The 13171-nt window shown below is 37.7% G+C and overlaps 1 protein-coding gene across 4 annotated transcripts in view; it reads right to left on the bottom strand.

Moving 5' to 3' along the window:
* The window catches only part of ZDHHC20 (zDHHC palmitoyltransferase 20), a 56172-nt gene that overhangs the window by 11667 nt on the left and 31334 nt on the right, over window positions 1-13171 (bottom strand). For all 4 annotated transcript variants that reach the window (XM_080591288.1, XM_080591285.1, XM_080591287.1 and 1 more), the window contains 5 exons: window positions 11158-11278; window positions 9771-9840; window positions 8590-8622; window positions 7650-7770; window positions 1024-1156 (listed from right to left, as the gene is read on the bottom strand). In XM_080591288.1, the coding sequence (XP_080447414.1) occupies window positions 1024-1156; window positions 7650-7770; window positions 8590-8622; window positions 9771-9840; window positions 11158-11278 (478 nt within the window). The remainder of the gene's footprint in view (window positions 1-1023; window positions 1157-7649; window positions 7771-8589; window positions 8623-9770; window positions 9841-11157; window positions 11279-13171) is intronic.

Below are 13171 nucleotides of genomic sequence, written 5' to 3'. Positions count from 1 at the left end.
CCAAGAACCAAGAGGACTCTTTCCTCTCTCCATACCAACACCTTGTCTTTTCACAATCATGAACCAGAAAGTAAATATTGATTGTGCTGTCAATGACCTACAATGACTTTTGGGCAAGGAACATGTTAACATTTCTTTCAAAGCTAAAAGAGATCCCGTGAAAATTCCTTAGCTTGTAGATACACAGAGGAAAAATGACTTAACCATCCTGTCAAGCAACCAAAAAAACCTCTTTTTCTTCTCTTGAAAAATTCTAACAAGCAGAAAGTAGTATCTCTTTCAATTAACTCATTTGTTTTTGGGAACAGAAATTGAACTTCCAACAAAAGGTAGAAGATTTTGACTTTAGTTGTGGCACTATCCACCACATCCCTGAAAAAAAAAAAAACACTTTAAAAATGCTTTAGCAGGAACTTAGATACTTTAACTAATGCAAGTAACTTCCTTACACTCATCAATGACATTTAGAATGTTTAGGCACAGAAGTTACCTGCAAGCCATATTCTTTTATTACTTAGGACACGTGCATCAGTGTTTCCATTTTTCTTGCAGTGCTTTTACAAGTCACTTCCTAATACCAAAGTCCACTTTATCTCGCAGGATTTAAGAATACTCTTTCAGATCTGGAGCAAAATGTATTATATTCGTACACAGGACAGCCCTCACCTCAGGTGGGGCCACCCAGCTACTCAAAGTATTGTAACAACAGGGTAACTGGTAAGTAGCAATTCTGTTACATTACTTAACACTATATAAAAACCACAACAAAAATGTGCCTCATTAGTCTCAAAATACAAATAAAACCAAAAAATTGACATTCATCATGAATCTCCACACTTGACTCCACCAGAGTATCCACTACACTAGGAAACGCAAGACAAGGTTTGACCATTTTTGCTTTCACCAAAAGTTCTTCTTGCAGCACAGAATTTTAAAATCCCATTAAACGTGAAAGTTTATCCTTCCATCATCAGCAACTTGTTTTTTGGGACAAGGAACAGTTCTGTACTCCAATTAACTGACCTATTGTTGATCTGTTTTTGCCAACTAGCCAGCAGTGGTAGCTGAAGAGCGACAGTATGCTGATGAAGAACATGGCTGCCACAAAGAAAAGGAATAGTACGTGGAATTTTGCATGGGTGTCTCGCAATTCATTCTGGGGAGAAAGAAAGAAAGAATGAGATTAACATGTTAACACTTCTTTAGCAGTTAATGCAGTATTATCACCAAACATTTTCTGCTACGCCCATTCTGATATAGATATTTCACCCCATTTTTCACAACGAAAAGCAGCACAAGCAGGGCCTTCCTTCCATGTCATGTTAAACCAGTGTCTATATAACAGCATTCGAAGGCTGATGGGTACCCCCTCCACCTGACTTTAGTTACATCACTGCACGTGTTCATCTGTCTGCTAGCACTGTATATAACCAGGTTAGTTTTTAAATGCACAGCAAGGGGCAAGTAAAAAAAAAAAAAAACAAAAATGTACTAAAAAACATTCACTGTGCAGCCACAGCCAAAGAAACACTGAAAACACATCCAAAATTGCTTTTCTTCAAGAGAAGAAGATACAATGAAAACTTCCAAACCCTCTCCTGGCAACTTAATAATACTGAAATACTGAAATAATACTTCTGAATAGGCATAAGGAACATGAATGGGAAGTGGCTTAGTTACATCGTGTTTCCAAGGCTGAACAACTCCCAGACAAGATCAGTTTCCTGGGACTGATCTTCAATTTTTGATAATCTCTCAGGTTTAGGAAACAACCAGCATGTACCTAGCAGAACAAATTTGCCATCTCTGACAAGCCAGAAGTTACTCACCAGAATATCTACATAAAAACCAACAATTTCAGTCCAACCACCAAAAAATAACCTCCCACCCACAGGCGATAGTCAATTCCACCCCCAGCCCCAACCATATTTAGGCTTGCGCTTTCAAGAGGCCAATAGGATTTGTAACAATACTATTCTAGTTCTATATCCTCAAAATTGCAGTACTTTTAAGCAGCTGACCTTTAGCAGCACTATGAAAGCAGAGATGCTATTTTTATTCAGCAGTTTAGTTAGCATTATTGCCATTACTTTTTCCATTAGCTCATTCAGCATACACACTTATCTGAGGCTTATTTTTTTTTAGATTATCTAGAAGACATTTCGATTAAGATCAAGTGCATACAGGTATATCTACATCCACATACACTGCCTATATTCATAAGCAAAAGAGATTACAAATTTTCTCCCTTTCAAACTATTTACACCATAGTTTGGTGTAAATAGCTACTACGAAGGATTGGATTAGAAAAACTATAGTAGGAACATTTTTTAAGTAATTACATCAATATTGAATTTTACCTTTGGACAATTCTCTGCAGCTTTCCTGCGGCAAAGCTTTGCACAAACAAAGAATTTATTAAACACTAATATTATGTTAAGACCAAATGTTTGAAAACAGCATGAGCTTTGTTAAGAAAGAAATGGTTGGTGTGCACACGTGCTCTCGGACGTGCCAAGTTCCAACGCCCATCAGCAGCCTTAGCCCCCGTTCTCCAAGAGAATGGAGGACAGAGTACACAAGAGCACATGACTAACTCCCAAGGCGTGTGATTTTCTTCTGAAGTACTGCTGTTCAGATTGGGGCTGGACCACTTTCAAGTGGTTTCCTTGTCCTGAGCAGCGTGACTGCACTGGGTGCGTTCTTTACTAGTTTCCTCCACGAGTAAGGTTTATGGTGACACTGTCTATGATGACACCATTCATACAACTCTGTAAAGCTAACAATACTCCAGAGAATAAGAATAAACCATAAAGCAATGGTTTATAAATAAACAAAATAATCTGACTTCAGAACATAACTATTACCATTAGATGTAGGTTCAGTCAAAAGCACAAAAAATAAGATACCATTCCTTCCACGACTTTGTTTAAAAAAAAAAAAACAACACCAAAAACCATCAACAACAAAACGTAACACATCAGTACTGTCTTTTTTCTTCCCAATGTCCTGCAATACTGAGAATTGTGTGAGAGATATTTTCAGTCTAACGCCTGAAATTCAACCAGTACTTAAGAAAAGAAAGAAAGAAACAAGAAAGCTTAGTTCAAGTTAGACTTCAAATTTCAAATTTTAAAGAATGTTATTAACCACCTTAGCTAAGATGCTAGCACTTCACAAATCTGTCCTACATAAGACGTATGGCTTTTCAGTAAGCCTAGGGAGAGCCCAAGCTTTTACCCTGGAGTCTGGCATATATTAACAGCAATTTCAAAAATGCTGGCTACCTTCTGATCATGCGAGAGTAAGCAAATGATAGAGTCCAGCTGTTTGAACTGCCATCTACATCCAGTTTCTTTATCTATTGCCTTTATTTACTTGTTTATTGGCTCTAGTTTTGCTTAGACAATTTGTGCTACAGCCCCTCTCCTCACTGCTGTGAATGGGGATGTGAAATATTTTGCGATCCCCTGAAATGAAGGCTAGCAAAAGACATACTCTAACTGCTGCTTGCTTCTAAGCTTTGTGTTAAAACTGTGATGCCTCTTCCTACCTCTGAGCACATTGTGGTTTCCTGGAAAACATGGTTACCAGATTAATTTTTGTAACTTCTCGATGGCATACATACACCCAAGCAGTCATGCTTGCCAATACTTCACTGTCAGTTTGCAATTTACACAAAAACAAAAAGATAACCAGAGCTTCCAGGTTCAGGCATTTCACTACACAATCATAGAGAGAGAGAGAGACTATATGCAACTAGATCCTTAAATACTACTAAGAATACAAAGTATTACTTATAGGACTCTTCTGGAACTGCTTACTTAAATGAAGTAGTTCTCTATGGACAATTCTCAGGCCAGTTGATTTTGGAGCTTAGAAGAGCAGTGACAGCTTAGTCTTTGTGTTTGGGCCAGAAAATAAAACTTTCTTTCAGTTGCATCTCCCTAGAACAGCAGGTCTATAACCTGGAGAAGGATTTTTTTTTTTTTAAATCATACATCATTAATTTGCCTGATCCCCTGGGAACATTTTCCTCTTCTGATTACACAGCTGGAGCCACTGGCTCTAAGTTCTTGAATGACAGTTGCAGAACTCAAGCATCTTTCAAAAAAGGCTAATTCTTTCCCGGAAAGAAGGGTGCAGGCTTTGAGCGCTTATCACAGACTTAATCACAGCTGTGTTCTAGCAGCAATCCACATGCCACAGCATGTGAAAAGAGTGAAACTTCAGTCATTAGTTATTTAAAATCTGTACATTTAGCAGCAGCACAGAAGAGACTTGTAGGTGGGAGAACTTCAGAGCTTACAAAGGGAAATGATATACCCAATAAAATTTGGTCTACTTAGCACACATAATAGCCTGACGGCAGTCACTATTCTGAAGGGTCCTTCACAACCTCCTGAACACGACAAGCACTGAGTCATTTGAGCACGTATCAGGTCACTTAAAAAATAATAAGAAAAAATAGTATCAGAGCTCAGCTTGTTACTCATCTTAAATCTAGAAGAAACTCAAACATCTAGTATACATCCCTATGTGTACAGACAGGAGGACTCAGTTCTAACAGAGGACCTGGAATTACTTTTCTTTAATTTTATTTTAAATAGAAGTGGAGTTTTTCAGAAGTATGTACCACCTGTCCCGGAACACATACTGTATCCTTAAATTAACTATGCTCAGGATTGCCAAAATAATTTGGAGGACACTGAAAGACATTGGAAACAGCTGGAAAAAAAACAGGTTTCAAGGTGGGAGGGAGCAGAACAAAGAGAGTGGATACAAACATACACTGGGAAGTGCTACCATGTACTATGTAAACAAGGCATCAAGAACTGGGCGTTCAGCCAGGACTGGTGCCTGTGTCAAATGCATTTTGTTAAGCGGTGGATTTATCTGCTTATCTTTAACAACTTCCTAGGTATTAGAATAAGAATTTTATGAGTATAGGAAAAGGAGTTACGAGTATAACAACAACAACAACGTGTCACTCATACTTCCTTGATCTATACAAACCAGATTTAAACTCCCACAGCAGAGTGTAAGCCTGTGGTAAACACTTAGAGCCAGCACGGCTGTTCCACCACAGCATGAACAGTATTAAAACCTTTTGTCAGTACTTCTGCACAGAGCATGAAAGATGCTATGCAAGTCTTGCAGGTGTGACAGATTTTTGGTGTGACAGATTATTTTTTTTTCAATCAGAAGAAGTGCATGTCTCACAATATTTGCTAGAATCTGCATGTGCATGTTGCATCTGTAAACAAATTCCATCAACAGTTCAAAACAATGGACTGCTAAAATTTGTGTAGGTAGCATGCACACCTTTAAAATCTCATTACTCCAACTTCTGAAGGTTACATTCCAAGTATTTCATCTTCTACCTGGCAATGGCTATATACGCTTTCTCTGAAAACATTTATAAGGAAGCAAAAAAGAAATGCTACCTTCTGAAAACCAAACTATAACATTTCTCACAGTCAAGCTATAAAGGAAAAAACAAAACAAATCTAGAGAGCCCTAACAGTTATCTGTCTGATGCTGTAGCAAACACTGCTGAGCATTAGCAACATAGTGAAGCAATCTACACGCAGGACGTATCCGTAGGCCACCCTGATCTACAGATGTAGAGAGAAGTTTCCAGGACTATTCTGTAGTCATCAGCACCCATCTAAACGCTTACATACTAGAGCCGTATTAAATTTTGCAAGTCCACATGATGATGGTGCCACCAACTCTTTCTGGAATTCCACTTTAATCAAGTTATTATAAAATCATAGGAATATTAGCTTTGTGGAACGAGTGTTTTAGTGTGAATAAAATCAGTCAGAGATCTATTCTAATTATAAGATCATGGTATCATCAAATTTTGTCTTGGAAGTAACAGGGAAATGAAAGCAACAAATGCAAGCACACAACTACATTTCCTGTTGTCACATTTCAGAAGTAGCCCATTCTTGCATAAAACATTTTAAGCATCTAAAGCATTAAAAATATATCCCTCTTAAGTTCACTTCCTCTGCTGAAGAGTCCACTTCAGTATCATGTCCAATGGGCTTTGGAATAGGCTTGCTGCAAATGTTGGTATTAAATGTTCATTGTGGTCAGATGTCCTACTGACTTTCATTGCAGTAACAGTTATGAAGTGAGGTGACAAAGCAAATTCATTTTACTTGCTCAAGCACTGACTGGTAAATATGTAAGAGCGCACTGACTGGTAAATATGTAAGAGCACATCTACAGTTTCATTGGAAATTGCATACAAAACACTGGAAAGCAGCCAGGCAGATGTTTGGAAGTGACACATTCACAAATTAATAATTTAACTATTTACAGTCAAGCAAGACTGAACAGCAGAATCAGATCATTTCATTCGCAACACCTGTTAAGCCACAGCTCTGAGTGATAAATACACCTGTGACTTTCATCTCACACAATACCAAAAGCTCAATTCCCACACACTGCTCTCCAGTGATGGGTTGCTACACAGAGCTCAGAGACTAAGAGAAACATAGTACTTTGGCAGATCAGACCCATAGGCTCAGATGAACACAAACAAATGTGTTTGCACCATTTATCTTACCTGTCTAATGACATCTGTCTCAAAGTACAGCTGTTCTGAATACATGATCAAGCTTCCGTTACCCTGACATGGCACTTTTCTCCAGTAAAGAGTCTTTCTTTTGCTATAGATAATTACTGCTCTTCACAGCTACAGCAAGTAGCGTCTAAGAAACACGTGCTGTCGTTTATTTATAAACATGTGATGGAAAGCTTTCCACTTAACAGCGATTTTCTTTCCCATGTTAGTTAATGGAATCTGATTAAGAGAATTCTGATGCTAGCTCTTCCGTCTCAAGAGACTGGAAGGCACAGTACAAGGTTTCGGAGATGAAAGAAAATGACATCAGAAGATGCTCTATTCAGCCTGGAACATAACTGCAACAAAAGTGATAGGAGCAATAACGCTGACATGCAAGGATGTTTACCTTTCACATATATTCTACTAAATCTAGTAAGGTACACGTATATGTATCTATTATTTTATCTATTATTACTGACAATGGTTACAAGGAACACGGATATCTTTAGCACCATATCTACCCATATCAGATCAATAAAACCCACTAGTATGAAGTTCAGACATGCCTACATAAGGACTCCAAAACAGAGACTGGTGAGTTCCCAAAAAATTCACCTGCCTTATCCAATAGCAGAGTAACCACAAAGGCACAAGATTATTTTGTATTTCACATCTGTTGGTATTTTGATGTATGTGTGTGTGTATACATATAAACATACACTCATGCATACACACGCGTAATTGTTTGATAAAACCAGGTCTTTCTATATCTACGTATCTATAACCAATACTCTCAAAGAAACCTGAGCTGTGACATTTGATTTTGATGGAGCAGAGAAACCGCAGTGTCCTCATCGGAACTTCTTCCCCCAATTATTCATCCTAGGCAGTGCAATAAATTTAATTAATATTCGGAAGGTTCTCCTGATTCAGTCACTTCGATCGATGCTGTTAATGGTAATGAACTATGGAACAGAGTAAATGGTGAGTGACAACATGCTGAGGCAGCCTTCAATAAACACATGCAAGATTAAACAAACAAACACAAAAAAGCCTTAGAACTTACTGTCCAGAACTTTATGAAGTACTGCAAGACTGTAGCAGCAACAAACAAACAGTACAGTAAGGAATACATTAAAAACAGGAGGAAGAATTTGTAGTTAGAAAATCCCACACAATTATTCACCCTAGAAGGAGGGGAAAGAGAAAGAGGTTACTATGATATACCAAAATAATAATAATTAAAAAAAAAACAGTACACTCAGCTGTTTTTGCAGAGCATAATGTGTATGATGTCAGTGGTATGTCCAAAACAGTTTGGCACTAGTGTTTCAGAAGCATTTTAAGCCATCATTTTGAATGAAGGCCAAGTTAGCTGGGCCCCTCCCACAAATTTTGCTCCCTCCCAGGAATTTCTACAGGACAAGGCATGAGCTGTCAAAGCATTAGATGCAAACAGTCTCTGTAGGAAGCATCTCGCATACTAGGAACTAATGACAGCGATTGCAGAAGATAACACAAATCTCTCCATCAATTTCAGTGGATGTCGCTTTTGTTATAAAAACACTTTCAAGTCAACTACTGATAGCAGTATCTTTGTAACAACAGCAGATAATATTTTTACTGACTACCAGTGAACACAAACTGCAGAAGAGCAACCATTTGAGGGGATGTTATGCATCATCTAGAACCAAGAACTGATTTACACAATGTAGTGGTTATCGCCTCTTCTGTTGATAACACCACCGAACTAAATGAAATGCCATTTCTCATAGGTCTTGTTAACTCCATGGTTTCTCTGTATAAGGAAAAACTGTATGGTTTGGGCTGCTGGGCCTGCAATGCTAACTTGCAACACACATGAACAAAATTTATTTTCATGTAATAAAGACTCAAGAAATTCTGTGAAAATCAAATTTTACTTCAAAGTTTCATTTTCTGAAGCAGCATGAAGGAGCTAATTAATCATTATAATACTGCCTTTTTTTTTTTTAAAATGAACTTACCATGGACAATGGTGGTCCATTTTTAGTACACATCTGAAAAAAGAGCAGAGGATATTTCCAGCAAGTTAAAGCAAAAAGTGTATTTGCTTTCTAAGACGTATGCTTTTACCTTCTATAATTTTTTTTTTTATTTGTAATTTCCTCACTGAAACTTTTTACAGGTCTTCTCATTCATGCTATGTCTCCACATTACAGCAGCCATCCTTTCAACCGAAAGGACTAAGTGAGATACAAGAGAGTTATGAAGAGAGCCTCTTAAATTAACATGGGGAGCATTACTGAGCAACACTCAAACCATGTTATTTATAGTTCATTAAGCCACACTAGTCTTACGTGTGCAATGAAAGAAAACAAATCCAAAGGACCCTTCACAGCTGTGTGGATAAGGTATGTCAGTGGGTCATTCATTTCAACTAAGTCTACCTTAGGGCTATTTTTGCTACCTTTTTGTCTGTTCCTTGCTCGTTTGTTTATGGTAATTGAGGGGAAAAAACAGCACAGTGGGTAAATTGAATAGTTCACAGGCCATTTTCATCCAGTTTTTGTAAAAAGTCGGATGCTAGACATTTCAGACAGACATTCATTTGCTAATAAATTTGATTTTAGCCAAAAGATGTGCATTAGGTTCTTTAGTTAAGTAGATTTCCTCAAGCTCAGACATACAAAGTCTCACTCACAGCTTCAGCGCCCTTACAGACTTCTCTGATGACTCAGAACGAGGTTAGGGAACAACAGTGGTGTCTTTTAAACAGCAAAGACATGCAATTCCACTGTCACTCTTTGAGATAAAGCAGTATTAGTAGCACACATCTGTTTCAAAGCTGCAGAAGCAAGATAAAATAGAAGAGCTCTATAATAACCACATGCTGGTATCTCAGACTTGCCTTTCTTTGCTTTCAATGCGAATTTATTTATTTTTACATAAGCACTGCTTTATAAAGCTATAAGCAGATTGCAGGTTTCCTAGAAAGTTCTGCCATTTTGGTCTACAGGGCTGCAACAATAATAATGCACTAATGGGAGGAACTTTGCTTTCTTGAAATCATGGTATGAAGGGTCTGAGAAGGGAACAAATTGTAAAATCTGCTGTTATGCAGGGGTTGACACACCGATGAAATGAACACACTGAAGTGATAGTAGAAGGAAAGAGAAACTCCATCATTTCAGATGCAGTAACTTACATGTCACACGCAGAACAGTGGTGGCAGCGGTCAGGTTTGATTAGCTGGCATCGATCACAGTATCTGATGGCTGCATTCAAGTGGCAAGGGTCAAGTTGTAAGAACTCGGTGAATTTTACAAAGACTTTCCCTCTTAATACAAACTGAATCTTAGAGAGCTCCCTCCCAATCACACCTGTTTTCACAGACCTACTCATACAATATATATGTTTGAGTTTTTTAAAGAAACATATAGAAGTATTTAAAACTCTTGTCAATTACTGCTATATGGAGTCCATTTCCATTTACTCGTTACCCGCTCAGTTTTCCTGTCCTTCACCCTCTGGCAATGACCTATCTTTTGTTTTCTTTCACCTCTGGAGAGAGTACCTAGGCATCCCATTGTGAAACTACAATTTTTCAGTAAGCCAACTTTCAACATTAGCCTTCTCTATCCTCTTCAGCAAACAGAGATCTAGCAGACTGTTCAGCAAATTAGCTCTTCCTCATTTTTCCAAGTTATTTTTAAATAAGTCTTCAAGCTCTTCTCAATGGAAACAAGACACCAGTACAGTCAGTTTGAAAGGAGGAGGAAAGCCAACACCTACAGCTGAGCAGAACTGCTAAGAGCTGGCAAGAGCTTCCCAGACCACTCCAGGGACTGGGATTCCCTCAGAGGGAGGTTTGTATTCAAAAAAAGCCAGGTATCCATAGACTTTGTTTGAAAAGACACAGTCGACTTTGGTGACTACTATCCTAAATATTTTATATTTTTGGAGAAAAATACAACATTCCTAGTTTCAAGAAAGAGAAACAGGTATATTTAAAAAATATATACATATGCATAAGACAACAGTTTCACAGATCATTCATATATAACTTGAAATAAAAATGTTTATACATATTAAAGCTCTGTACTGAATTATAGATGGGAGTGAAATAACATTTGATCCTTCTTAAATTCTAGCTTTAACTATGAAGTTTCTCCTCCCACAGAATTGATATAGCTCAGAAAAAGTAGTTTAAAGGGGGATATAAATGATTGTAAAATTAAGTGTAAAGTTTAATTTTCATCTATTTCCAGATGTAGTTCTTTTCAGTGGTTACTTTTTGTAGCCAGAAGTAGAGATAAATGTTGTTATTTGTTTGCTCACAAGAAGAGGAATTTTTTTTTTTTGAAAAAGTTATTCCATGTACTGGCTGTATGTAGAGATCCCCAGACAAAGGACTCGAGTTTCTCATGGTGGGAAAAAAAAAAACACACACACACAAAAAAAAAAAAAAAAAAAACACCACAAGGTCATGGCCTTTGCAGTACATGCTTAACAGATTATTCATTAACATCAAATGAATCTCACCAAATTAAACTAAGCAGCTTCAGGATCACAAAATTATCTTTGTATCTCACCTCGTGATGCTGTTGTCGTATAGATAGGCAGGTCTTTAGCAGCTCTTCTCAAAATCTCCTGCTGGGATTCTGGTCTCTCTTCCTTCTCATATTGTTCTTTATCAGCTTTTGACAAGCAGAACTGGGAAGGAAAAAGACAGAATGAAGGGATAAGAACAATTACTACTTTGTGTCCTACTCAAGTTCCAAGGAGAACCTTATGTATCTTAATCCTGTCTCTGGGTGACCCCTGACCTCCTCCTTCCCGCTGAATGCTACAGGAGACCCTCAAAACTACATGATGGTCCTGAGCATATTTTAAAGAGAATCACCTTTGTCTCCGTTCCATTATCTGCTTCATTTTCCCTTCGACACAAAGGAAGCCATAAGCTCAGGGGAGTTTTAAGAAGGTGGAACTTAACTCTTGATGAGAGTAAAGTTCTTTTATCCCACTTTCTGACTTAGAGAGGGGCATAAGCCAGAGAAAATAGTGAAGAGGGTGTGTGTGGAGTTCGGGGTGGCGACAAGGAACTTTTCATTGCTTCCTCAGAGAATTTGAGAGAGTTTAAATGGAATTTTTACTTGGGAGTAGTCAGCACTGGTTTCAAAATCCCTAACCTGCATTGGAAGCAACTTCAACAAAGCTTGTACAGCTTCAGAGTTAGAAACCTTGGTGTAGTATGAGGACCATTCCTGTTGAAGCCTTACTAAAATGTAAGGCTTTACCAGTATAACCTGGAGAGCTTCTACTCACTTGCAAAACACTTTGGTATCCACCGAAATTACAGCTTTACCATTAAGCCCCACAAAACCCAGTGTGCTGACGAGTCCCTGTGGAGTGGGGGCTGAACTCACAATTTCCTCTGGTATTTTCTATTCTGAAGCACTTTTAAACTCTGAGCTTCCCACAAGGACTACAAGAACCCTTTTTATGAGCACACATAGACAAAGTATTCATAGCAGTGAGTGGAAAATGCTGTGTGTGCAGCTGGAACAAAAATTGGCTTAGTGTGGCTTAACATGAACATATTTTCCTACCAAGAATATGTATATGACTAGTTCACATGGATTTTCATCTCATCATGTTCTTTTTCCTCTTTTGGATTTGAGTCGGTTGGCAAGCAACAGTGAAGACTCGACTTACAGAAAAGGAGGAAGCAGTAAGACGTTGCTGTAATTTCTCAGTGTTATTTCCCAATCTAGAATGCAAATAAATTGCCCCATATCCCACAGAATCTAATTGTCACCTGTTACATATGGTAGCATTCCAGTTATTGAGTCTACCCATCATTAAAGGGTGAAACATGAAGCATTGTTTCCTTTTAAATAATCAGAAATTAGTATCAATCTTTGCAAAGAATGAAAATGAAGTTTAATACTTAGTCATCATCAAGAGTTTGACCTCTTTTTTTTTTTTTTTTTTTAAATCTGTCTCTAAGCTAAAAGCCTAGGTATTTACTGAAATACAAAAACTGGAGATGCTCACATCAAAAACTTAAGACAGATCTGAAGCATCATGCCTTACTCCCTATTGCCCTTTTCTTTAAGAGTCTGCTAGGGTAGTGAATGGCTGTCTCCATGACCTGCAATCAAGCAGAGGTTGCATATACAAAACGCTACTTCTAGATGACACTTCTATGGTAAGTCATTGATGTACAGGAAGGGAACTAAAATACAAAATTTAAAACTTTTTGATTTTTTCCAAGTAGCATAATAATAAACTCTCAAAAAAAACTGAATAAGGATTTTGGTTTTCTGAAGTAATTATTTCTGTTCTAATTTCAGAAATTAAAAGGGACATGAAACCACAGATTTGCTAGACAATGGCAGGATATGTATGTTGAAAGACATCAAAAGTTGTCTATTACCACACAGCTAACAGAATTTCCAATGAGGTTCCACTAGTTCTTACCGAAAACAGAATGAGTCCCTTTGTTTCCTTCCTCCTTCTGGATCTAATAATGTTGATTGTTCTTTCTTATGACAAACGTACAGGGATTACACTAGAACAACAGCAGCTGCAGGATCTTTTTTT

The sequence above is a fragment of the Anser brachyrhynchus genome, assembly GCF_964034855.1.
Source record: "Anser brachyrhynchus genome assembly, chromosome: 1".
In the NCBI taxonomy this organism is placed as follows: Eukaryota; Metazoa; Chordata; class Aves; order Anseriformes; family Anatidae; genus Anser; species Anser brachyrhynchus.
This window is presented reverse-complemented; position numbering and strand designations above follow the sequence as displayed.